This window comes from Puntigrus tetrazona, chromosome 4 (assembly GCF_018831695.1).
Source record: "Puntigrus tetrazona isolate hp1 chromosome 4, ASM1883169v1, whole genome shotgun sequence".
Lineage (NCBI taxonomy): Eukaryota > Metazoa > Chordata > Actinopteri > Cypriniformes > Cyprinidae > Puntigrus > Puntigrus tetrazona.
Window position 1 is genome coordinate 20907243 of NC_056702.1, and position 26810 is coordinate 20934052.

Genomic DNA, 26810 nt, shown 5'->3' on the forward strand with positions numbered 1-26810 from the left:
CTTTGTGGTCTATTCTGATTCATCAACACAGATCCAGTGATCCGAAATAAGACACAGTAAACCCAGGATAGAGGGTCTGAGTGAATGTGGTCTGGACTGTGTGGATATGTGTGATTGTGTCAGAGATGCTGTAGAAGGACAGAGTTCCTGCGCTCTTATCCACATACACTCCTGTTCTATGGAACTTCAACACTTCTGTTTTTCTGATGATGATGGGCTTCACAGAGAGATGAGTCTCTTTGTTATTGTGTCTGAATGAGTAATATACAGAATTGCAGAACAAACTCCAGGACTGATCGGTACCTCCAAACCAACACTCATAACTTCGTCCCTTCTTTCTGATGCTTTTATATGACACTGCTATATACACTTCTCCACTCCACTCAATCTCCCAGTAACAGCGCCCATACACTCTTTCTCGACAAAACACCTGAGGATTATCAAATCTGTCTGCATGATCCGGATATAGCTGATTACAATGAGGCACCCACATCACCTTTCTGTTGTCCTCAGACAGAAGGAGATGATTGCTTGCTGTGTTTGCATCCAGTGTGAGAAAACAGGCATCTGAACACAAGAACAGAGACATTAACAACAGCAACGGTCACTACAGATGTGTGTGTGTGGAAGTGCGTGAGGCGTACATTTCTTCAGTCCTGCTATAATCCTGGATTCCTCTCCATGATACACACTACTACAAAACACAAACATTTATATTTTGTCACTTAGCAGACGCTTTTATCGAAAGCGACTTGCAAGTCGAGATAAACAAAGTGATTCATCGTAAAGAGGTAGACAAACACGAGGAAGTGCTGCCAATACCAGCCTCAGACATTGTTTGAATAAGTAAAAGGTAGAAAAGGAAGGTTTTATTTTATTTTTTTATGATGTGGTCAAATACCATTGAAAGAGGTGAGTTTTCAGCTGTTTTGTTTAAAGATTGACATGGATCCAGCATTCGGATAGGGGTAGAAAGATCAATCCACCAGCCAGGGTGGGTTAAAATGTTCTGGAGAGTGGTTTTGAATCTCTCTGTAATGGTCCCACGTGGCATCGATCAATAGCTGATCTTAGACTTCTGAAGAGGAGGTAGATTCATAATTGTGAGCCAAGCCTGTGGCTGTTCTATATTCAAGCATCAGTGTCTTTAATTTGACGCGAGCTGCAACCGGGAGCCAGTGCAAGGAGACAAAGAGAGGTATAATATGAGCTCTTTTGGGTTTGTTGAAGACCAGTTGTGCTTCTGCATTCTGAATCATTGTAGAAGCTTGGTTGTGCTTGATGGAAGTCCAGCCAGAAGAGCCTTGCAGTAGTCCAGCCTAGAAATGGCAAGGGCCTGGACAAGAAGTTGTGCAGCATGCTGTGTTAAGAAGGACCTGAACTTTCAGATGTTGTGTTGCTAAAGTACTTGGGGGGTTGCTATACAACTGTAAAGGTGCTTTTAATGGTTGCTAGGCTGTTGTCATCCGGTTGCTATGGTAATTGTTGTGTAGTTAATAACACATTCTGGGTAGTTACTAGGGTGTTATTATATGCTCTTTGCTTGGGTGGTGGCTAGGCAGTTGCTCCATTTAAAAACAGGTGATGGAGATTTACTGCTACCGCCTTTACTGACAAGATGCAGGTAGATATATTGATGAATAACGTTTTATGTAATAATGAAAAGATCATCCATTTACTTGTTGATTGATCTAGTAAAGCCTGGAATGCATACCAGTGGTAGGCAGCATTGGTCAAACACACTCGAACAAGCTAATCAAGGTCTTCAGGATTACTAAGGCTACAGGCAAGTGAGTTTTTTTTCAGAGTTGGAGCTAAACTCTGCAGAATCCTCTTCATAGTGTTCTTGAAAGCAACACGGCATGTGTTTGGAGCAACGTTGGAACTAAACTCTCATGAGTTGCTTTGACACCCCTGTCCTAGACTCATATGGATACAAATATACTGAAACAAAAGTGTCCTTCCGCTTGACTTACTTGAGTTTGTTCAGTGAGCAGTGTGGATCCTCCAGTTTTTCTGAGATTAGCTTGACTCCTGAATCTCCTGGGTGATTGTAGCTCAGATCCAGCTCTTTCAGGTGTGAAGGGTTTGAACTCAGAGCTAAAAATATATATTCACAGCCTTTCTCAGTCACCATACAGCCAGACAACCTACAAAAACATAATACAGTTTGTCTATTGTTTCTTTTTGTATTGTGCAATGAAAATCACACAAAAAATATCATTTAGCATTATCAAATATTCACCCAAATCATTGGACATTATATATCCTGTATTTTAAATTTAAAAGTAAAACTTTAGATCTCTGATACAAACAGTAGTAGTATTGCTTCTGAATTTTTGTCAGCAAAGTAGTGAAAGAAAGAATATAATAGTAATATTTAAAAACAAAAAAGATTCTTGATTAATTACTATATTTCTTAGTTTATTGTACAGTTACGCTTAATGATGAATGAAACATTCAGCATAAATCTACTTTACAGAAAATGTAGACATGCTGAGTATTTGCAAAAAAACTGAGATAAAATTTTTCTTCTATCTCTATGTTTAACCTCTTTATACACTATTAAAAATTTTTTTGACTGCATGAACTATGGCAGCCTTAACTAATAATTAAACTAATAAAAAAGTGCAACACTTTTTGTTGAACAAGGGGACAGAGCAAAAAAAAACTCAATGGGAATGGGAAACACACACACTTCAAAATAAGAGTATTTAAATCCAGACAGAGACAGGGGTGGAAGAATACAGAGACAACAGGAAGGCCCTAGGGATGCAGCTAACTCTCTTACCAAAAATCTGTAAGGTGGATTTAAGACAAACATCCTGTATTTGTGAATTGAATGAACACAGAGTTTTTGTTCTGGCATTGCATTCAGAGCAGAATAAACCATAAAAACCCATTTACCTTAGTGTCTCTAACTTAGAGTTTGGACTCCTTATTTCATCAGAAAGAAGCTTCACTCCTGAATCCTGCAGGTCATTGTTACTCAGGTCCAGCTCTCTCAGGACAGAGTTTGAAGATTGTAAAACTGATGACAAACTCCCACAAGACAGTGCGGTGAGATTACAGATGGAAAATCTGGAATTTTGCAATTAATCTCAAAAGTGTGATATAATAAATAAATACATGTATACTGTATTTGAAACCTCAAAAACCCTTGAAACTTCAAACCTCAGTATCTCCAGCTTAGAGTTTAAACTCTTTAGTCCTTCAGAAAGAAGTTTAACTCCAGAATCCTGAAGGTCATTGTTACTCAGATCCAGCTCTCTCAGGACAGATTTTGAGGACTGTAGAGCTAAAGACAAACTTTCACAGGATTGAGAAGTGAAATTACAACCACTCAGCCTGTGAAGAAAAATAAAGAATATATATATATATATATATATATAAAAATATATAATGCGATCTAGGAAAAGCCATCAGATGGTGAAATTACATTTTTCAAGACCTTTCCAAGCCTTTTCTTGTTTTTTATTTTGTCCACAGCTTGACTATAATAAACATTATGACATTCTGAAATTGGCTGAGAGCTATGATTTTTCAGAAATGGAAATTTAAGAAAAACAGGTTTAAAGTGAGATGAGTTTTACTTCACTTAACAGGTTTAACGAGAGCTGTAGCACTATATTACATCATTACACAAGCAGACTAACATTGCCCTGAAAAAGACAGTTTTATGTTCGTTGTGCACAACGGCTTTGCCTGTTCACTTTTCCCCTGATTGTAGTGCTCCCGGGATCTCTGACAAAAGTGCACTGAGACAGTGTTGAGACAGGTTCTTGGACTTGAACGCTCTCTTAGATGGCTCTGTATGGGAGAACCCCATCAGGAGATCAATTCTTGACTTCAGAGTGCAGAGTTGTAGGATTGTCGAGCGATCATGACTTGTAATGAGTCCTCTATATAGCCATGGTAGAGTAATGGGTGGACAGGCATTGGGCAAAGGTTGTGGTCCTTGATTTACTTATCTATGAGCTTCTAAGCTGCCTGTACTAAAAATGGCTCCCTGAGCTCCCTGCACCGAAATGGCTCCCCAAGCTCCCTTAATACAATGTGAGCTCCCGCAACTATAATGTGAATAATCCCTGCCCACTTTAAAACTGTACTAAACTGCAGTGGAAATGCAAACCGAGCCAAGCCAAGCCACTGCTGTATTGAACCATGCCAAGCCAGGTCGTACCATGCAGTAGAAAGCTCCAGAAAAAAATACCATTTACCATTTTCTCTTTCTCTCTGTCTCTCTCTCTCACACTCAGACACACACACACACACACAGTGTATATATATTCTTAAATATTTTTTTTTACCATGCTATCATACCTAACATATGTAATTGTTTTTTGTAATTGTTTGGGTGATCACTTTGCATATAGAAGGTTTTAAGAGACCCAAATCATCACTGCTGCATAGTTGAATTTTTTTCGGGTTGATAATGTGTTAATGGAGCAATTACTTCCATTTCTGTTGCTATGGCATTTCTGTTCTGTGTCGGTGTGTGTCTCTATAAAATCACAAACATGATCTCTGTGCGATCAAATGTGAACCATATTATCAACTCACTATCATGCATTCTGTGCAACTCATTTCTTTTCCCTCTTCATGTTTCTGGTCCATTTTCTCCACTGCTAAAGAATCTCTCAAGCATTTTAAAAGTGTACTCCTTAGAGTTTCAAACCTTAAGACCTCCTTTAAGGGTTAAGATTCCTTCTTAAATACTTTTTCCTTACTAAAATATTTTCTTTAGTGCACCCACATTTCTGAGAATTTTCTTAAAATTTTGTCATTAGGAGCAATTCGTAGCACTAAGATTTTTCTTGGCCCTGGTTTTCTAGGTAGGTTTTCTAGCTGTTTTTTTTTTTTTTGGATTAGACATTGCCTGCCTTGTGCTCTTATAGAAAATGTGACTGATATAAGCATACTACAGCATGAACTGGATGTTTTTTTTTTTTTTTTTTTTTTATCATGCTATAGTTATGAAATATCTATTTAACTGCCTATTTGAACATTGTGAATGTCAAACCTCAGTATGTTCAGTCGACAGTGTGAACTCTTCAGTCCATCAGAAAGCAGCTTCACTCCTGAATCCTGCAGGTGATTGCTGCTCAGGTTCAGCTCTATCAGATGAGAGTTTGATGATTGTAGAGCAGAAGACACAGTTTCACAGCATGTTTCATTAAAACCACAGCCATCAAATCTGCCAAAAGAATTTTGCATTAACTAGTAATTTTCATAATCAGGTCAAATATTTCACATATTTTGAGATATTTGTTTAGTGATGTAAAACAAAACATTTTATTGAACAGCAGTTGGTGAAATTACTCACAGTGCTTTTCTGCAGCATTTCACAGCTGACAAGAGTATAGCGGAATTTGAAGATGATGATGTGAACCTCTTTGGGTTGAACTCATCCAGCACCTTCTCTGATATCAACAGTATGTAGGTCAGGACTGTGCACATTGAAGATGAGAGATCTCTTTCTGGATGTTCATCTGAACTGAGGTAACTCTGGATTTCCTCATATATTGAATGATCCTTGAGTTCAAGTAAGCAGTAGAATAGGTTGACTAGAGCTTCATCTGAGATATTGTGCTTGTTTTGTTCTTGTTTAATGTATTCACTTATTTTTGAGAGACTCTCTGTGGAGTCTTCGTTGTGTTGGAACAGGCCTTTAAGCAGGTGTTGACTGGATTTCAGTGAAATGCCCAACAAAAACCGTAGGAACAGGTCCAGATGTCCTCTCTTATTGTTCATGTTTTTTTCAATAGCCTTCTGCAGTAACGTCTCCATTGTTATATTTTCTTCTGGCTCATCAAAGAAAAACTGAAGCTCCTGCATGTTCTTGTTCAGATAGCAGATGAACACATGCACTGCAGCAAGAAACTCTTGAACACTCAGATGCACAAAGCAGAAGACCTTTGCTCCATGAATTCCATGTTCCCTTTTGAAGATCTCAGCAATCATTCCTGTGAACTCAATGTCTTTACTCGCATCAATACCACATTCTTTTAGATCATCCTTATAGAACACAATGTTTTCCTTTTTTAGCTGTTCAAATGCTAACTTGGCTAATTTCAAAATAATTTCCCTGTTTGCTTCTAAGTGTTCTATGAATTCTCTTTCTTCTTGTTCTTCATATTTCTGGTTCTTCATGTCCATCTGTATAAGCAGGAAGTGAATGTACATTTCAGTGAGTGTTGTGCTGATCTTCACTTCACTGTTCTCAGTGAGAATATCCTGAAGTACTGTGGCTGTGATCCAGCAGAACACAGGAATGTGGCACATGATGTAGAGACTACGAGACGTCTTAATGTGTGAGATGATTCTGGAGGACAGACTCTCATCTTTGATTCTCTTTCTGAAGTACTTCTCCTTCTGTTGGTCAGTGAATCCTCGCACCTCTGTAAACAAACCCACATACCGAGGAGGAATCTGATTGGCTGCTGCTGGTCGTGATGTGACCCAGACAAGAGCTGATGGAAGCAGAGTTCCTTTGACCAGACTTGTAAAGAGCACATCTACAGATGCTTTTTTCTCAGTAGTTTTCATTGATTTCCATCTAAAATTTAGAGGCAGCCGACTCTCATCAAGTCCATCAAATATAAATGCTAGCTTACATCCCTTATATAGCTTTGATTTCTCCAGGTTCTCCAGGTCAGGATAAAATTCCAGCAGAAACTCATGGAGACTGAAATCTTCATTTGTCATTAAATTAATTTCTCTGAATGGAAGCAGAAACACACAGTGAATATCCTGGTTAGATTCTCCTTCTGCCCAGTCCAGGATGAACTTGTGCACAGAGACAGTTTTTCCTATGCCAGCGACTCCTTTGGTCAGCACAGTATTTTTCTGACTGTTTTTCCTCAGTTCAGTAAATATATCATTGCATTTGATCGGTTTGTCCTGTGTTTTTTTAATCTTAAAAGCATCATCAATCTTCAGAATCTCATGTTCGTGATTGACCTCTTTCATATCTCCTCTGTAATGAACAGATCTGTGTAAACAGCCTTGAGTTGTGCTTCATTTTCTTTGTTTCCTTCAAAAATACATTTAGCTTTATTCTTCATGTTTGTTTTGTGAGATTCAAAAAAGTTTTGCAGCTCTGTAATAAAAAAGGCATATTTGAGAAATATTTTAAAACAAGCATGATCATATTTTTTACAACTGAAAACAGCACAGTCCATCCCTAACAATATCTAAATATGTTTTCTTGATCACAATCTTTGTATTGGTTGAGATCATCATCCAGCTCATCAAACAGGATGTGAGGCTGCATTTACCACATGTTTTGATCTACTTCATTGAACCTTTGCATGTGTGATTGCAATCATGCCTTGAGGACAATGAATGAATTTGGTCACAGTGTCACATACTTAATCTGTCGACTTTTATAAACAATTGTATCACATCCAGGTCAGAGTTTGCCCACATATGTGACTATTGTGAACTGGATAGTTGAATAAATTGTTTTCTTCTACAGATTTGTATAAATATATAAATAAAAAAATTCTTAATCTAAGAAAACACTTAATTTTCATTTGATTTAACTTTTTTTCCTGAAATGTTTCTGCCTAAAAAATAATAATCAAATCAAAGTAAGAAAATTGTTTTTTCAGAGCACTGATATGACTGGCCCTGTGCTTGAGTTATATGTTCTTGTTTACATTTAAATGCAGTAATTGTTGTTTACCCCGGATATGTAGTGAATCACCTCCAACCGCAGCAGATTTCTTCATATTGCCCTCAGTCTGAGCTGTGAGAGAGAAAAAGAGAGAATTATTGACTGGGAAACATTTATGTCCTAAACACATCAGCGGAGCAAAGAGGAAAAGTGGTTTAACTTAAATATTTAATCACGTTACAGTCACAATAAATGTAATGTTACCTTGCTTGTAATTTTTCTCCAACTGTTCAGCCAGATAATTTTGCTTCATCTTTCTCAGCATCTCTACTGTAACCTTCACAGCTTCATCTGGTCCAAAACATTTTATCATCTTGTCTACTGTGTCAAATCTATCCGCCTTTTCCAATTCAGACCTTGATAAATGCTCACAATTTAAGCGCCAATGAAACTCTTTCAGTTCAGCTTCTACCAGCTCCTTCAGTGAATCTACGAGCAGCTCTTTAACAGACGCCATCATCCTTCACATACTTACAGCTGCAGGCCATAAAAAGAAAAGACCCAAAGTGTTTTCACTCTTAAGATGTTGAACTAAGTGTTCAAATCTGGATTAAGTGCACAACATTTGGATTATAAAGCTGTTAATAGAGACATAATCAAAAGGTTGTTTTAAACTGGTTGTTTTTAAAAAAACAAAGAAAAACTAATGCAAACAATATCTCAATGCTGTCTGATACTGTAAGTGTAGATCAACAGTACATGACACTTTTAAATCTGTATGTTTCCGTATCTCATGAAGTGGTATTATTAACTAACCCCGATTAATCAGATGTTCCTTGTTTCTCCAGTTAACTGTGTCTTGAACAGAAGTTCTGAAACATTCAATTCTTAGGAGAAAGTTTTCTTCATTTTTCTTCTCTCTGCAGGATGTTTTTGTGGGTTTTCTTTTCTGCAGTCCCTCCTACTTCCTCACTCTTTTGACGCTCCCTCCCCCTTCCGTGTTCTCTTTCTTTGTTCTTCTGTAAGTGCATGAGCATATATGTATATCTTCACATGAGTTCAAATGATGAAGGTGGGGATCTGAAGTGCTCCAGGTTATTGAGTTTAGAGTTTAGAGTTTAAACTGTATAGATCAGATTAGAAATAGTATTCTCACCCAAGTGTATGACTAATATGTCTGACACTTCCTGCACAGGCTTCTGTTTCAATGTTTCTTGGCTTGTGTAACACACAGATGTGGCGTATATTTGTCATTGTAAAAAATGATTTTAGCAAATGGCTGCAATATAACAAAGAGTGAAAAATTTAAGGGGTCTGAATACTTTCGCACCCACTGTATATAGGACCCTGTGACCAACGAGATTTGAAGAACCAGTTTATAATTTTTGTGAAGTTTAGGCTCACACTTGTTGTTTGTAACGTCAGTGTCATTCATCTATAATTTTCTCTGATTTTAGGCATTACTCATGGGGTTAGGTTTAGGTGGAGAGATATATTGTGAAAATTAAATTTTTGAATTAAAATATTGTGAACACATGGCATCGCGGATATACACTTGAAAGACATGCCATTAAAAATAAATGTTAATACAAAATGATCTTGCAAAACATTACAAAACAATAGAGTTCGCAGACAGTAAATTAAATATTTTGTTAGTTAATGAAGCATTAAGTGAAAAAATGTTAAAGAAATTTCATTTGACCTAGCATGAACAAACAATGTGTGTTTACGCTACCTCAAACAACCCCAGAATTTTGAGCCAACACAATTAACCCAAGAATGTGTTTACAGCAATAGCCCAGCACTTTTTTTTAGAATGTATAATTTTCAGCTTCAACAGTACTGTATCATGTGATTTATAGTGATGCTACATGGTTGTATTCACTTTTGCTGTATACTGAATGTTTGAATTTTGTGTGTTGTTGCTGTTACTAACTATACCACTATACTAAGTGTACTAACTATACCAATTTAGCATCAAAAAGTACACTAAATACACTTTTAATACATTTTATTACGACTAAAATACACTTAGTATAAAACAGTTTATCCAAAATAGCACACTTTAAGTTATGTTAACTAATCATTAACACGCTTAAAGTATACTGACATTTTGTCTTGCTGTATGAGATTTACATAAAAATGAGGAACAAATGGTGTCTTTATTGTGTCTTGCTGCTTTTGTCTCATTACTTTAACTGATGGTCATGGTTCATGCTAATCAGTCTCTGTGTTGAGTGTGAACCTTCTCCAATCTCTGTTATAATGAGTGTTATAGTTATGCTGATTAGAGTTGGTGAAAATATGGGTAAATTCCTGTAACTGCTTACATTATTTGCATACTTAATCTTTTGATAATGGCCTCCTGAAATCTGTATAAAACTAGAGTGATTCAGTGTTTTAGTCAGTCTTGAAGACCGAAGTGTCTCAAATCTCTGAACTTCACTGCTGAGATAACTACAGCTGTAAAGGGATATTGCAGGTATTTTGTCTTAACCTTATATTTAAAACATCATTAATGAGATGAGGAGTAACATCAATGCACATGAAGATCAAAGAAGCCTTCAGAGTCAAGCATGAAACTAAGGTACAAGCAAAAATGTTGTTTATAAAAAAGGAGAGCGAAGACGTAAAGATTGAAGAAGCACTGAGAGTCAAGCGTGAAGAAACTGAGGAACAGACAAGAATGGTGTTTATTAAAATGGAGAGTGAAGATGTGAAGGTTGAAGAAACATTGAGAATCAAACGTGAAGATTCTGAGGAACAAACAGGTGGGTTTTCTTCTAAAAGCTGGACTCACTTACTTGATCCTTATTAAACATTTATTAAACATTTTTGAAGAATGTCTTATCAGTCTTGTAATTGAAATGGTTTTATCTGACATGGAGCGAGAACTTCATGTGGACAGATATGTTGAAATTACATGTCACATTACCTATAAAATGAGAAATGAAACATACAAAACTCATCATTAAGACATACATATCATCTAATGATGGGAAGAGGTTTTGAGCTTAGTGTGTTAATCTCAAATTCTTGAGGGTTTTAGTTCCAACCCCATTCAAACCTGATCCAGCTAATCCAGCTAATCTTCTGACTCTTCAAATCTGCAGAGCTGTGGGTTTAAGACTTAGTCTACTTAGGATCTATGCATGTTGGTTTTGATTTTTGTTTTTGTGCTATTAAAATGGCGTTAATTAGGTTTTATCTTTTTTTTGCATTAGACCTGACGACACTGAAAGAGGAAAGTCAAGAATTCAATAAAGAAGAAGATGACATTCATTCTGAAAAGACACGAAAAAGAGATCAAAAGACAGCAAACAGAAGATATTTCACCTGCCATCAGTGTGGAAAGAGTTTCAACAAAAAAGGAAAGCTTGAAGTCCACACAAGAATTCACACTGGAGAGAAGCCTTTCACCTGCCAACAGTGTGGAAAGAGTTTCATTCAAAAAGTAAATCTTAAATACCACACAAGAGTTCACACTGGAGAGAAACCCTTCACCTGCCAACAGTGTGAAAAGAGTTTTACTAAACCAGGAAACCTTAAAGACCACATGAGAGTTCACACCGGAGAGAAGCCTTTCACCTGCAAACAGTGTGGAAAGGGTTTTACTAAAAAAGGAAACCTTAAAGACCACACGAGAATACATTCGGGAGAGAAGCCTTACTCCTGCTCGCAATGCGGAAAAAGTTTTGCACATAAACAACACCTCGATGCCCACATAAGGATTCACACCGGAGAGAAACCTTTCACCTGCCAACAGTGTGGAAAGAGTTTCACTGAAAAAGGAAACCTTAAGAAACACATGAAGATTCACACGTAAGAGAAGGTGAAGAGTTTCAGATGTAAAGTAGATCTTTAACATGTAAAAATCACACCAGAGTGATTACTGTTCGGTGTGTCATGTGATTAACTGCTAAGTTCCAATATGTTTTCATGCTTTGTCTGGTGGACGATGGACACATGCTTGAATAAAATCAAAGGGAAGCATGAAAATGTGCCTGAAAATGGTAGATAAATTACTAAATTTAGAAACTGTAAGTTGTGTTAACTTAAAACATTTCTTTGAAAGAAGTCAGGACTGGGGCTAGAACCCGGGTCTCTGGCAAGAGATTCTTATGTTCCACCTCTGAGCCACAGAAGACAGTTGAACCCAATAGTGAGACGCGTTCTTGGATTAACTCAACAAAGTTTAATGAGCAAAAAGCAAAGGGTACAAAAAATCCTTTTCTTAGAGAAGGTCAAAACAATAATCATCAGTCCAAAAAAGATACAACAGGAGGGAAAAAAACTCCAAAACTAAATTCAGGAAAAGGCATCAACAAGCCAATATTAACATAAAAACAAAAGATTTGCCAAGAAAAGTTCTAGAGTAGACTTACAATAGGACTGGCTAAGGAACATCAATATCCAAGCAAAGAACCCAAACGAAGTCCTCTGTTTAAATACATTGGCTAAAACGAGGCACATGTGAAAGCAGTTGCACTGATTAGAAACAAACAACGCAGACACGAGGGCTCTATAGGGACATCTAGTGGCCAAAATAAAGCATTTCAAGCAAAAGCTCTGACAGAAAGAGCTAAACTGCATATTGACAAAGTAAAAACAGAATTGTCATTCATTAATTAATAAAAAATAAGAAACAGTAAAAAAAATAAGCACAATTACCTAAGAATTCATTAACTAAACGTTATGCAATCTAGGAAAACCCAACACAAGGTGAAAACATATTTTGCCCATAACAAAAGTTATGGCGATCGGAAGTTGGCCGATTCTTTGTTCTTTGGCCATATTTTTAAAAATGCATATATTTTTATACAAATTCTTCTTTCTGTGTCAAACTAACAATATACATTAAAGCCACCTTTCTATGTTGTTTTTTTATACATTTCAACCTCCTTATATGTGTCATGGAGTGCTCTAAAAATTCCTGGTATATGGCTGCGTTGACCTTGGAACTCAGAAAACACAGTGGACCAACACCAGCAGATGACAACAGACCCCAAACCATAACTGACTGTGGACCTCAAGCAACATGGATTCTGTGCAAAAGATTCGGTTTTGCAATGACCTTTTGTGTCTTGCCCTCCTTATGAAGGTTCTCAATGGTCGTCTTTTGAACGACTGTCAAGTCAGCAGTTTTCTTCAAGACTGTGTAGCCTATAGAACTAGACTGAGAGACCATTTAAAGGCCATTGCAGGTGTTTTGAGTTAATTATCTGATTACAGTGTGGCACAGGTGACTTCAATATTAAACCATATCACAATATAAAACTTTTCTGAGATACTGAATTTGGGATTTTAGTTTAGGATTAGTTGTCAGGTATAGTCATAAAAATTAATATACAATTTGAAATATTAAAAGTCTGTGTGTAATGAATGAATATATATATAAAATATATATACTGTAAATACTATATTTTTAATCTTAAATAGTGTTGTATCATGATTTGTGACGCTACATGTCACGTTCGTGGTTTGACGCGAGAGAAGGAGCACTCGAGAAGCAAAATAAACTTAAACAGATTTAATCTCAACGGGCAAAATAAATATACAAAAGCAAGCAGAACAAAAAGCACAAGTAGACCTCAGGAACAAAAACCACGCATGGACATCGGGTAAGGACATTGACGATCGGACAACCGGAATACAAAGACACAGGACTGAAATACACAAGGAAATTGATCAAATTAACAGGGAGCAGGTGAAGACAATTACACAATTAACATGAAGGGAAGGTAGGGCACAGAGAGCACATGGCACGAGTCAAAAACAATAACAGAGTCCGGAGATGTGACACTGCATGGATGTACTCAATATTGAGCAATATTGACACGACATACATCCACACTGCTAATCATGATATTCATTCTATTAGGTAGTATGGCTTTAATACAGATTTTTTTTCCCATCCGATGTAGTAAAAAGAATCTTATATTTTTTGAATTGTAAATGTATAATTTAAAATAGTTTTGTATTGTATTGTATTATTGTTTGAGAAAAGTCAATAGGGCGATCTCAATAGTTTTTAACGGGGTAGGACACCTGCGCTACTAAAGTTTGAACCACACGACCCGTAAACAGCATCTGTTCTACTTGATGGTCCATAAAAGTATTAGTGGTAAACAAAGTTCTTTAGATGCCTTCACTGAATCCATGTCTGGTTAGTTCCTTCTGTCACACAAACAAGGCATATTCAATTGCATTACAAAGAAGTATTTATTAGTCTCTCATTTTAAAGATGTGGTCAGCTCGCTTGCAGCAATGGCCTGAGAATATAGAATATTTGAATAATTATCGCATTTGCATGTTCATGGTTGTCTGATGTTGCTTAATGACAACATGGCATTTGTATGTTTTTTTTTATTTTAATGAATGATAATTTAAAATTACTTTATTTTAATTTATTTTAAGTAATCTACCCAGTTCCAGTTATAACTATAAAACACTTTTCTAGTCTAAAAATGTCCCAAGATGTTATAATTTACAGTTTATCTTTTAAACTGCTTAAAACTATTTGAAACGTCAACAAGCAATTGTAGTGCTCCCTGCGTGAAAACTCTGCGTGTTTTCTTCAGAGGAAATGGATATGAGTCATCAACATGCAGTGACGTCAACAAACCAAAAAACGAAAGAAAAAAGCTGGTCCGTTGGGTGAGTTTATCATCTTCCAATAATATATTTTCAAAGTTTACTTACACTATGCTCACGAAAAGATTTTATAAATTTATCGCTGTAGCTTTAATATTCTGCTTTTGTGACTCTCAGAACAGCCTTTAATACCAAAGAGGATACCAAGTGATCATAGGGTACATCCAAATGTACATCTTAGAAAAAAGTGCTTTACACTACTTCAATAGTGTATGATTTGTGAAAATATTATTTTAAACACTGTTGGGTGCTTCTAAGCTAGAAGGACAGATCCAATTAAGGCTTTATATTTTGAGTGCCATCTAAAATGTAATGGATGTCCACTGGGCTGAGCATAGTGGTTAACTAATCCTGACAGGTTTAACCACTTGTCATTTTGCTTAGGTTGTCAAAACCAAAGTTCACTACAATGTGCTGTACCAGGTGCATTTTTAAGCTTCCTGGCTGCTCATGTCACCTCGCTCTTTACATTCAGCTCTCCATTACACACGTGCTTCATGCCATTTCAGAAGTGTTCTTGATGCTATCTAAGTTACCTTTTGGGACCTGGTTTGTAGCAAGTAAAGATGGTAATGATGTTTTTGAGTCGTTTTATCCTCCTCTGCTGAGATCTTGAGAGATTTAATGTATTATTTTATTTGCATGCTGCAGTTGTAGTTGTTTTGTTTTGTTCTTATTCTTTCAGTGATTCTGCTTGCTAACAGGAGCTGGCTAACTTAATCACAGTGTCTGAATTCATCATGTTGACATGTGTTATGCGTCGTCACGTTAGCAAAAAAGTAAAGAAAAAACCTTAATGTGATCTGTAATGATTAAACAACCGACTCTCCTGTGGCCTCATGGGATAGGAAAATGTCCACCTTATGTGTACTGCAAAAACCGTTGGATGCAGTAGTATGGATTGAGACTGCATACTGTTTTTTGCATACTATATAGTATGGAAGTATCGGATGCAGCGTTGTTCTCAGCGTTGGACTACAGCAATAAAGTAAACTAGTAAAACAGATGTTTATCAGAATTTAAACTGGTCTAAATAATTACTACAATAAAGACCAGTAAATTAATGTCAGAATGTTGTCATTTTATATTTTTGAAAGAGAACAGTTCATTTGAATGTGACTTTGTCCAAATGCAGAACTGAATTCTTTATGGAGACGCACAAGAGCACCGCCTCTAAAAAGAGTCACAGTGAAGAGGAAGAAGAGGTGAATGCAGAAGTTGCAGAATCTACAGGACCCTGCTGTGTTCCGATGAAGAGCAATGAATACATGCCACAGTCACCCCCTAAGTTCAGTGATGGAACAGCGACATTTAACCCCAGGTGAGATAATAAACAGCAAGAAACAAGTACCAGGTACGTCTCCGCCTAGGCAGGTTATACTCAATTTCGGGTTGCCGAGATGGAGGCCATGGAGAAATATATTTCTAATTCTCTAGCAGCTGGGATCATTCGGCCCTCTTCTTCTCCAAGGGGGTGGGGCAGAATTTTTCATTGTTCTGAAGAAGGATGGCTTTCGGTTGATGTCTTCAGCATTCTAGGTTGATTAGTTCATATATGTTTACCTGTGTTGGAAACTTTTTTTAGCTTCTTTTTAAGAAGAGACCAGGAGATTCTTGGTAAAGCAGGAGTTCATTTTTATTTCGTTGCTGTAGTCATCTGCAAGAAGTCTTCAAGAAATCTTTAAGAAAATCGTCAAGCAATCTCCAAGAAAATCTTCAAGAAATCTCCAAGAAACAAATCTAACTGAAACATGTTAGGTTGAAGTTTATATGTTTCAAAGGGGGAGGAGTACACAGAGGTGGAGACCAGTAAAACAAAAGTATGCAAATGCAATCAGAAACTTAGCCCAGAACAGGAACTTTCCGATCCTTGATCTATTTAGCATCCAGGTGTCATTCAAATGCATAGGTGAAACAAAAGGCACAGTTGTACCTTAGGATTAGCATTCACACTTGATTTAGGACACCTACCAGATGTTCAAGAACTGAAAGACAAAAGATAACTGTCTCGGGCTTGGGCTTCCTGCTCTTAGAATGTAAATCACAATACACATTTAGCATATACTGTTATATTGGAGTCTGTGTTTAACCTTTTATAAATTTGTAATACAGCACCTGGATGACATTTTCTTAGTCTTTCCAGCAACATGTGCAGCACATCAAGCGAATGCTCCAAAAAGCTGCTGGAGAATTGGGTTTTGTTAAGGCAGAGAAGTGCACACGTTCACACACAATCTGTTTTTAGGTTACATCATTACGGCTGGGGGAGTATGCATGGACCCTGAGAAGGTTAAGGCTGTGTATTGGCCAACCCCCGATTCCTTTAAGGCCCCGAAGAGGTTTCTGGGGTTCGGACATTTTTACAGATGTTTCATGCGTCATTTCAGCCAACTAGGCAGTCTGACAACCTTGACCTCCACCAAGATGGCGTTCAGGTCGTCCAGTACAACTGAAGCTGCATTTGCCAAACTGAAATGCTGCTTTGTTTCTGCTCCCATTCTTACAGTGAAGAGGGAGTGTGTGTGCTATTCCTATAGAAATTTATGTATTTTGAGGAAATCAAACCTTTTTTGAGTTGTTTTGATTAAACTGATTGAACATTCATAGAATACACCTTCTCGACTAATCGTCCAGCATCTAGTACAATTCAGTGTTTTCTCCTGTGTCTGTCCACCTGTTTTAGTTCTCCCAGATTGTTTCCCCATGTTTAAAGCCCATTTTTAAAGCCCATTCTGTTTAGTCATTTTTGTCCATCCTTGAAGTATTTACATTGTTTTGGTTATCCTGTGTTTCCTATGTTGGAATTTGGCCTTTGTCTCTTTCATGCGACACATAATGTTACAAGGGGCCTTCTTGCTGTCTTGGAGGTGTCTGGCCAAGCACCAATTTGAATACCACACCTGCACTGACTGTAGTTACAACAGTGATCAGTGGCAATAATCACATGAATTATGTTTTTTTCTTCATTACCTTTTAGAGTAAAAAGAAAAAGAGCAGCACAACCAGAACCCAGCTGCTTTTCTATAAAGAGTGACACATCCATGCCAGAACCCTTAGTTTTGGAGATGGAGCAGTGACCTTTGAGACCAGGTGAGAAAGTAACCATTGATTGAGAAAAGAGACAGAATGGCATCTAAAATATCAGTGATAAAAATCCATTGTCTGAAATATTTACCTAACTTTCTGTATCATTAGAAGAAAAAGAGCAGCACAACCAGAACCCAGCTGCTTTTCTATAAAGAGTAACACATCCATGCCAGAACCCCTTAGTTTTGGAGATGGAGCAGTGACCTTTAAGCTCAGGTAAGACAGTAACCATTGCTGGAGACAAATGTCAGAATTACAGTTTAAACTAGTAGTTCTCAATATTTAACTTATTGTTAGTCTGGTTTCCCATGTTCAGATTCTTGCCTGTGTATTTCAGATTATTCGGATTTATTTACTGTATATTGCTTCTGCCACACAGATCTAAAATAAACATGCTGTTTCTATCCAAGCTGTTAACTTTCACAGACACAACCAGCTGTTTTTGGAACCTTAACCGAGGTTTTGTAAAACCTTAATGTGTGTGAAAGAGAACTTAGTTTAGTTTTTTCTGCTTTCTGTCCTTGTGCTTCAGATGTGCGCACTCAGAAAAACGTATATCAGAAGTTTGAACTAATATGGTTTAGAATGCAATGCAGGTTCAAGCTGTAATGGCACAGCAAAAATAGCAAAATCCACTTTTGCTATATTAATGGCAGGAAAAACGGTGAATGCACCCAGGCAAGTCTCAAGTCCCATTCCCTTTAAGATCGGAACGCTATTTACATGGTGGAATTTGTTGGCAAAAAAGCTCAACGCTACTTATGTGAAGAAAACGATCTGCTCATTCCTGAAGTAAAAGTTAAAGTAGTGGAATCTACAAATATATATATATATATATATATATATATATATATATATATATATATATATATATATATATATATATATATATATATGTGTGTGTGTGTGTGTGTGTGTATGTATGGTGTGAATTGGCATGATTTATCTATTTATTTGCCAATTTCATTCATCATTATAAGTAGTAATAGCTGAAATGTAAATAGATAGGCTAATTCTGATACACGCAATGACCATCCATCATTACATTTTATATGTATGTAATTGTTGGACAACAATCCACATATAAATCCTACTATAACACATGTCGGCCAATCACTTTTATTTATATAGCTTTTTTAATATTACAGATTGTATCAAGGCACTGAACAGTATCAATTAGGAGAATAGATTGATAGTAATGTGTAATGACGAGGTTAAACACTTAATTTTTATTAAATGCAGAAATCGTCTCTGTAATAAAATCTAAAGAAATGAACTGTCCCTAACCAAACAAACCAGAGACAACAGCAGCAAGGAACCAAAACCTCATCCGTGACAGAATGAGGGAAAAGAAACTGGGCTTAGTTGGAGACCAGTTCTCCTTTGTCCAGACGACCAGCACTTCTAGTTTCTAGTTTAAATTTGAAACACAGCCATGTCTGATTGTGCCAACTTGTGTGAGTAAGTGAGTGTGTGTGTGTGTGCGCGTCTGCTTCCTGTGAACTGTCTACAGGGCTCATCTAGGTGTTTTGGTCTCTGATGAAGTTCATCTCTTGGTGCTGATCCACCATCTGATCCGGGTACGAATTGAGAAACAGAATAAGAAAGAAACAGATAATATTAGCATAGATGTCATTCTTTTTTATAATGTAATGAGTACATTGAGTGTTATGAGGAGTGTTCCCGGTTTTGGCTTATCTAATTAATAAAGGCAATCCTTTAAAAGATAATAAAAGCATAATAATGTTATGTGTGAGCTAGGTTAAAAAGATGTGACTTTAATCTAGATTTAAACTGGCAGAGTGTCTGCTTCCCGAACAGAGTTAGGGAGATTGTTCCAGAGAGATCTGGCACCCGCAGTTGATTTTGATATTATAGGTATTATCAAATGGCCAGAGTTTTGAGAACATGAGCGGACGTGCAGGGCTATAATGTGATAACAGCTCACTCCAAGTATTGAGGAGCTAAACCATTCAGGATATAGATATAGATAATTAACAAGATTTTTAAATCTATCCAATGTTTGATAGGGAGCCAGTGCAGTGTTAACAGAACCAAACTAATATTGTGAGCATTTGTTGTTTCACAAAATGAGGTCTTTTTTAAATTGCATGACTTTATAGGCATGTTTTGCTTATACAATGTAATTTAACCATTAAAAAAGAAAATTCCAGAAAAATGTAAATGGAAAAAACTGATTCCAGAAAATAAATAAAATTGAATCTGTGGGATATTTTAAACTGAAACTTCAGAGACAAATTCTTATATCACAGATTTTAAAAAGGAGCATACTATGTCTGTTTTTAAATATTCATCCACATTGTCAATTCTGTAGTATTTTATTTTTTAAGAAAACACAGTGTTCTATCATTCCTGCAAATGTGTCCACCAGAGAGCATTGTCTCCATTTATCCCTGTATGTCCATTTACAGTGTCCTTGTGAATAGTTTTTCATTTCTGTTTGATGTCAAGGGCAAATTTTCTAAACACTATTTCAGATTTGAAACAAACATGATGAAATTTTCACATCAACATTCAATGAATTAAACTTGATTTGATTGATTAAGGGCAGTTTCAGCCTTAAAGTATTTTAAAACTCTGTGAAGTATCTCAGTTAGATTTGAATATGACACACTAAAAGATCTTTCAGCTCAAGTTCTCATTTATTATTGGTGTTGTTCTTGTTTTTGCTGTATGGATAGAGATGATGAGATTGGAGACCTGCACAAGGATTCTCAACAACCAATACATGATGAATTACAAAGGGTCAAAGGCCAAAACAAAACCAGTATGAAGAACAAGTATGAGAGCTTATTTGAGGGAATAAAACTTCAAGAGAATCAAACCCTTCTGAACAGAATCTACACACAACTTTACATTATAGAGGGAGAGAGCAAAGGAGTGAATGAGGAACATGAGGTTTTACAGATAGAGAAAGCAGCCAAAATACAAGACACTCCAATCTACTGCAATGACATTTTTAAACACTTATCTGAACCAGGATGTAAAAAGAATGAAAATAATATAAAGACTGTTCTTACTAAAGGAATCGCTGGAATTGGAAAAACCGTCTCTGTGCAGAAGTTCATTCTGGACTGGGCCGAGGGAAAAGCCAATCAGGATGTAGACTTCATGTTTGTGCTTCCATTTCGAGAGCTGAACTTGATTAAAGATCATCAGTACAGTCTTCACAGACTTCTGCTTGACTTTTATCCTGAACTTGAAGATCTGGACTCAAATATTTATGAGGAGTGTAAAGTTGTGTTCATCTTTGATGGTTTGGATGAAAGCAGAATTTCACTGATGTTTTCAGATGTTCAGAAAGTTTGTGATGTGACTCAGACTTCATCACTGGGTTTGTTGATATCAAACCTGATGAAAGGAGATCTGCTTTCCTCTGCTCTCATCTGGATCACCTCCAGACCAGCGGCAGCCAATCAGATCCCCACCAAATACATCAGCCGTCTTACAGAAATTCAGGGATTCAATGACCTTCAGAAGGAGGAATATTTTAGGAAGAGAATCAGTGATGAGCATCAAGCAAACAGAATCATCTCACACATCAGAAGGGCAAGAAGCCTCCACATTATGTGTCACATCCCTGTCTTCTGCTGGATCTCATCCACTGTGCTTCAGAAGCTCCTGGATGAAGGTCTGAGTGAGGAAATCCCTCAAACTCTGACTGAAATGTACATTCACTTCCTGCTGATTCAGGTCAATAGGAGGAATCAGAAATATGAAGAGAAAGATCCAGAGAAAGTCTTGCAGTCCAACAGAGAAGTGATTGTGAAACTTGCTGAACTTGCTTTTAAACAGCTGGCAAAGGGAAATGTTACATTCTACAAAGAGGACATGAGTGAGAGCAACATAGACATCACTGATGCATCAGTGTATTCTGGGATTTGTACTGAGATCTTTAAGGAGGAATCTGTCATTCATCAAAAGAAAGTCTACTGTTTCATACATTTGAGTTTTCAGGAGTTTCTAGCTGCTTTCTATGTGCTTTACTGTCATCTTCTAGAGAAAATGGAGCAATTGCAGTTGTTTTTTATAAATATACAAACATTTAAGGAAATCCCTTTGTGTCAGCTGCTAATATCAGCAGTTGATCAAACTCTTCAGAGTGAAACGGACACCTAGATCTTTTTTTGCGATTCCTGCTGGGTGCCTCACTGGAGTCTAATCAGAGACTCTTACAGGATCTACTGCCACACACAGTGAAAAGCTCAAAGGCAATCAGAGAAACTACACAGTATATTAAAGAGAAAATCAAAAGAGACGATTTTCAGAATGATATCTCAGCTGACAGATCCATCAATCTATTCCTCTGTCTTCTGGAAATAAATGATGAGACTCTGTACAGAGAGATTCAGGACTTTGTGAAATCAGACAAAAACTCAGAGAAGAAACTTTCTCCTGCTCACTGCTCAACAATAGCCTACATGATTCAGATGTCAGAGAAGGTGCTAGATGACTTTGATCTGAAGAAATACAACACATCGACTGTGGGTAGATGGAGACTGATACCTGCTATGATGAACTGCAAAAAAGCTCTGTAAGTATTTATTAATGACATTAGAAAAAAAAACTGTTGCCTTTGTCTTAAGGAAACCTAACCTTAAAGCTTTTTATTTATTTATTTATTTATTGTCAAATGCAGTGTGACAACATACTTTTTTTAGTATGTGCTTAATTTTTGCTAATTTCAGCCTAAAGAAGGTGGAAAATGGAGTCGAAATCAGATGGCTGGGCTTCTTTAACTGCTAAACATGGGTGCAAATGTTTATCTGACGGAGTTCATAACAGTTGAGGACTGTCTAGTCGCAATTAGTAGTGAGGACGGTGCTCGTAATTTTATGTCCAAGGATGAATAAAGCGGTATTGTCTTCGTGAAAGAGGTTTCTTTGGTTCAGCATATAGTTGAGATATTCTACCATTGTTGAGTCTTTCTAAGAAGGTTATCCTTTTGAATGTACATTACATGTGTGCATCTTGAGACAGAACAATGGAACTGGACATAGCAGGATATTTTCAAAAAAGGGTTGTTTAAAGCAGCAGTCTGTCTTAGCATTTAGATTTTAATGTATAAACAGTCAAATCTCTAATTGTCACATAATTCGAATTTCATATTAAGAAATTATTTTAACCCAAAAAGCTAACTATGCTCAAACTGGTTGTCTTTAAAATACAAATCCCACCAAGCAAACACACACAAAAACTAAGTTACCGTGTCAGTCTACCGGATAAAAAAGGCATTTCAAACGTATGGTATAGCTGATATTTGCATCATTAATGACTTATCTGGCCCACCACAATTAATCAGAATGCAATTTTTATTAACTAAATTAATTAATTACTTAATTAATTAATTATTTTTATTAATTAATTTTTATTAACTGACCCAAATAAAAAAAAAGTTACTGACTGCAGCTTTAATTACCAATGTGCAAAAGAGGTATTTTCCACACTTATTTTTCTCTTTGGATTAAATTATTTAATATCTATTTCATTCTCTGACTATAGATGCGACAGCTGTAGTCTCTCTGAACAGCACTGTGAAAGTTTGTCCACAGCTCTACAATCATCCCATTTGAGAGAACTGGACCTGAGTAACAATGACCTGCAGGATTTAGGAGTGAAGCAGCTTTCTACTGGACTGAAAACTTCACATTGTCAACTGACTGTACTGAGGTTTGACTTTCATATTCACTGTTACTTTGATAAAATATGTGTGATTAAATGTATCAGAAGGCAATCTATTTATGTATACAGAGTACTGTTGCTGCTGTGGACAGGTTTGGTGTTTTGAGTAGGTTTAAGGAAAGGTTAAGGTGTAAGGCATTGGATTGGCCAACAGTGTAAGTATAATAATAATAATATTATATATATATATATATATATATATATATATATATATATATATATATATATATGTGTGTGTGTGTGGGGTGTGTGTGTGTGTGTGTGTGTGTATCTTTAAAATATATATAAGTACAATGTAAAAACGTATATACACAATAAGCACATTGTACCAAATCAATAATTTAAATGTAAGTACACAGTACTTAAGGCAAACTAATATAAAGTGGGACCACTAATTGTTTTGAACCATTAAACTTCAGCTGAAACAACAAAGTTCACAATGCCAGACCACTCAATACTCATTAGATTTCAAATGAGTCACAAGCCCAGAAACATCTTTAGATGCTTTAGATGATATGGATGCATCAGTGCAACCCAGACGCCCTCCACCAACTCCAATTTCTTTAAACTGTGTGAGATCAAATATTTGCTGCAAAAGTTTAGAAGTTTAATTATGTACTTTTATGTGTTATGCTGGAAAGATTCTTGTCTTGTTTTTTTTGCTGTTTTCATCTTGATATTTGTGTGTATGCGTTCAAATTGATATACAACTAACAAAAAACAAAGACCTATTAAAGGAACAGCTGAATAATGTGTGGAATGAACTAAAATTAAATTGGAACGGCTAGATGGGGTGTTTTTATGTGAACAGCTGTCCAGTGTCCAGTTAGTGTAGGAGCACTATAAGCACTATAAGCAAATAGCCGACCAGAGCATAAAACAGTGTATAACATGCAAGTTCACACACCTCTTTAATATTACTACAGCTTTCATCTTTTTCATGTTTTGATATATGATTTTGTTCGAAGCCGAGGAGTGTAATGAAAAACTGTAAAAATCAGTCATTATCAAGTCATTATCATTGAATATACATTCTGACAGGTTTTTAATCTTTTAGTATTTTGGTTAGATTGGCAGGTTGTAGACTGACTAGTCAGTGCTGTGAAAGTTTGTCATCAGTTCTACAATCATCAAAGTCCCATCTGAGAGAGATGGACCTGAGTAACAACGACCTGCAGGATTCAGGAGTGAAGCTAATCTCTGCTGGACTGAAGAGTTGTCAATTTAACACACTGAGGTTTGTTCATTCAAACAATTATATTCAAATATTGATTTATTTTTTTGTAGTGATAATATGTAGACAATCAACATGTGCAACTGGCTGATTAACAGAAGTGTTTTTTCAGTAACAAATAAAAGCTTATGAAATGTAACGCTAAGTAAAGAACCCGTATACATTTAATTCCTTTGTGTGAAAAACCTAATATTCAAAAAGACTTAATTAGGTTACATGAAAAGACTAAACAACCAAGGACAAGACAGGACACACCAGAAAGACTAGTTTTAAACATAAAACATACAAAAAAACTAAAGGAACTCTTTTTTTATTATCTTCAGTAGTCAGAAATTAAACTTTAGATGAAATACAAAACATGACAACGCAAAATGAAAGTACAAAAACAAAATCCATACGCATGCCTTCTCAACTTTATTATAAAGTTTAATTCTGTTCCTTTTTAAAGCAATCTTAATGCAAATGTATGCATATTTTCTTGTTTTCTTCAGATTGGCAGGTTGTACATTGACTGGTCAGTGCTGTGAAAGCTTGTCTTTAGCTCTACAGTCATCAAACTCTCATCTGACAGAGCTGGACCTGAGTAACAATGACCTTCAGGATTCAGGAGTGAAACTGCTTTCCACTGGACTGAAGAGTCCACACTGTCGACTGAACATACTAAGGTTTGCTGAAAAAATTGCACATTTAAGATCTTTTAATAAAAAATCCACCAAAATCTGGTGCCTAAACTTTTGCATAAGACTGTTAAGAAATTATTTTAACCCAAAAATGCTAATTATGCTCCTTTGAACTGACTTTCCTTAAAATACGGATTTTGCTTTAATCCCAGACTACATGTAATCAGAAGCAATTTTAAAACTGGAATATAATTTATATTTCATTCACTTCATTTCTAGTGATTATCATCAATTAAATGAGAGGTTAGTGCAATGAGTATGTAGTCATTTAGTGCCATTTGATGTCAATTTTTATGAATTTTTATACATTTAAATTTTCAACAAATTGTACTATATCCAATTTATTTCAACTCTTAAAAATCTATAGTTATAGTTGGCTTTGTAAAATGCAGCAGTAAAATACTTGTTCTGATCTATCATCTGTAATATGTACAAAATAATATTTAAAGTCAGCACAGCAATGATGGTATAACCATAATAACTGATGTTATAATATGTGTAAAGCTTATCTTTCCAGTATATAAAACCAAAACTGAATTTGTGAGTCAAGTTTTAAAATGTGAAAAGTGTATACTCCAAGGTTAAAATAACATACCCTTAAACCCTTTAGACACAAATATCAGTGTGAGTCCCAGATTATCATAATACAATATTCACAATTCAAAAAGCATTCACTTAGTCTGGACAGTATGGTCAATATTTAACCACTGATTTAATGGGGAAGCCTCTGCTGCCAAGACAATCATTTACATAGCTTTAAGGAGTGCATAATAATTAAATTTGAAATATTTTTTATGTTTACTGTTTTTCACTTCTTAGCTAGTGATCATTGTGTATTTTAATAAAGAAGAAATACATATATATAGCATATATATATATATATATATATATATATATATATATATATATATATATATATATATATACATATATATGCACAATAATGCAGCCTCAAATCTATAAACCTAATAATGGGTGCTGAATAGTGGTTAATTGTAACCACGATGTATTGATTTAGTTTAGATTGTTTCCTCTTGTAATCCTTCACTGGTCAGTGCTGTAGTTTGTCTTCATCACTGAAATCATCAAACAATTTTCAGTCTGAGAGCTGACCTGAGTAACAATGATGCAGGATTCAGGAATTAAGATGTTCTCTGTAGGACTGAAGAATTCACACTGTCAACTGAACATACTGAGTGTATTTAAAAATAGCATCTCGAACAACCAACATGTCACTTGTCTTGCTCTTGACTTCCTTGGTTTCTTATAATTGCAGAACCTGGCCATATTTGTTCCAGTCTCTTAACTGCAAAAACTAAACAAACAAAAACAAAAAAGAAAATACTACTACTATAATAAAAATTAGGATTGTTGATTTGTTAATGATTCAATGATTGTTGGTCATTATTTTTTTGTTTTTAATATTTCTGGTTCAAACTTTTGGGAAAACAAAGAGAATTTTTATCTTTATTTTTTGATGCAGGCACCAATAATTACTGGACATTTGACAGAACTCTTACAATAAAAATATACTAATATAAAATTAAAACTTATATCTGAGTTTCAACAGCAGTAATTGGTCTTATACTCACTATATTCTGTCTGGTTTCTCCTGGATGTCTTCAGCAGTTCCTTAGTATTTATGCCACTTAGACATTAATATTTCACCTTAAAAGTAGCATTTAATACAAAAGACATTATCGTATCTCAGTTTCTTTGTTTGGGGGCTGGGTTAACAATAAATATTACTTTTTACTCACTACATTTTAAAAAATACATACTATCTTAATGGATACTGTTGTTACTTGGTGACTGAAACTAAAGAAAATAG

The 26810-nt window shown here is 35.9% G+C and overlaps 4 protein-coding genes across 4 annotated transcripts in view; 2 read left to right on the plus strand and 2 right to left on the minus strand.

Annotated features, from left to right (window-relative positions):
- Positions 1 to 26810, minus strand: part of LOC122342952 (NACHT, LRR and PYD domains-containing protein 3-like) — a 924523-nt gene that overhangs the window by 338864 nt on the left and 558849 nt on the right. The window lies entirely within an intron of this gene.
- On the minus strand, positions 13 to 8598 carry LOC122342953 (NACHT, LRR and PYD domains-containing protein 12-like). The gene is given in 11 exon segments (XM_043237179.1): positions 13 to 567; positions 645 to 691; positions 1977 to 2150; positions 2908 to 3081; positions 3175 to 3348; positions 5024 to 5197; positions 5327 to 6983; positions 6986 to 7102; positions 7691 to 7753; positions 7886 to 8158; positions 8438 to 8598. Coding segments are annotated over 10 exon segments (3381 nt in total). The 5' UTR covers positions 8142 to 8158; positions 8438 to 8598; the 3' UTR covers positions 13 to 22.
- LOC122343116 (gastrula zinc finger protein XlCGF7.1-like) lies at positions 10308 to 11447 on the plus strand. Its single transcript, XM_043237467.1, has 2 exons — positions 10308 to 10392; positions 10846 to 11447. The coding sequence occupies exons 1-2, from the start codon at positions 10308 to 10310 to the stop codon at positions 11445 to 11447; spliced, it is 687 nt and encodes a 228-aa protein (XP_043093402.1).
- LOC122342280 (protein NLRC3-like) lies at positions 14193 to 21921 on the plus strand. Its single transcript, XM_043236078.1, is given in 7 exon segments — positions 14193 to 14278; positions 15411 to 15596; positions 17253 to 17348; positions 17401 to 17435; positions 17482 to 17578; positions 20065 to 21485; positions 21488 to 21921. Coding segments are annotated over 7 exon segments (2340 nt in total). The 5' UTR covers positions 14193 to 14207.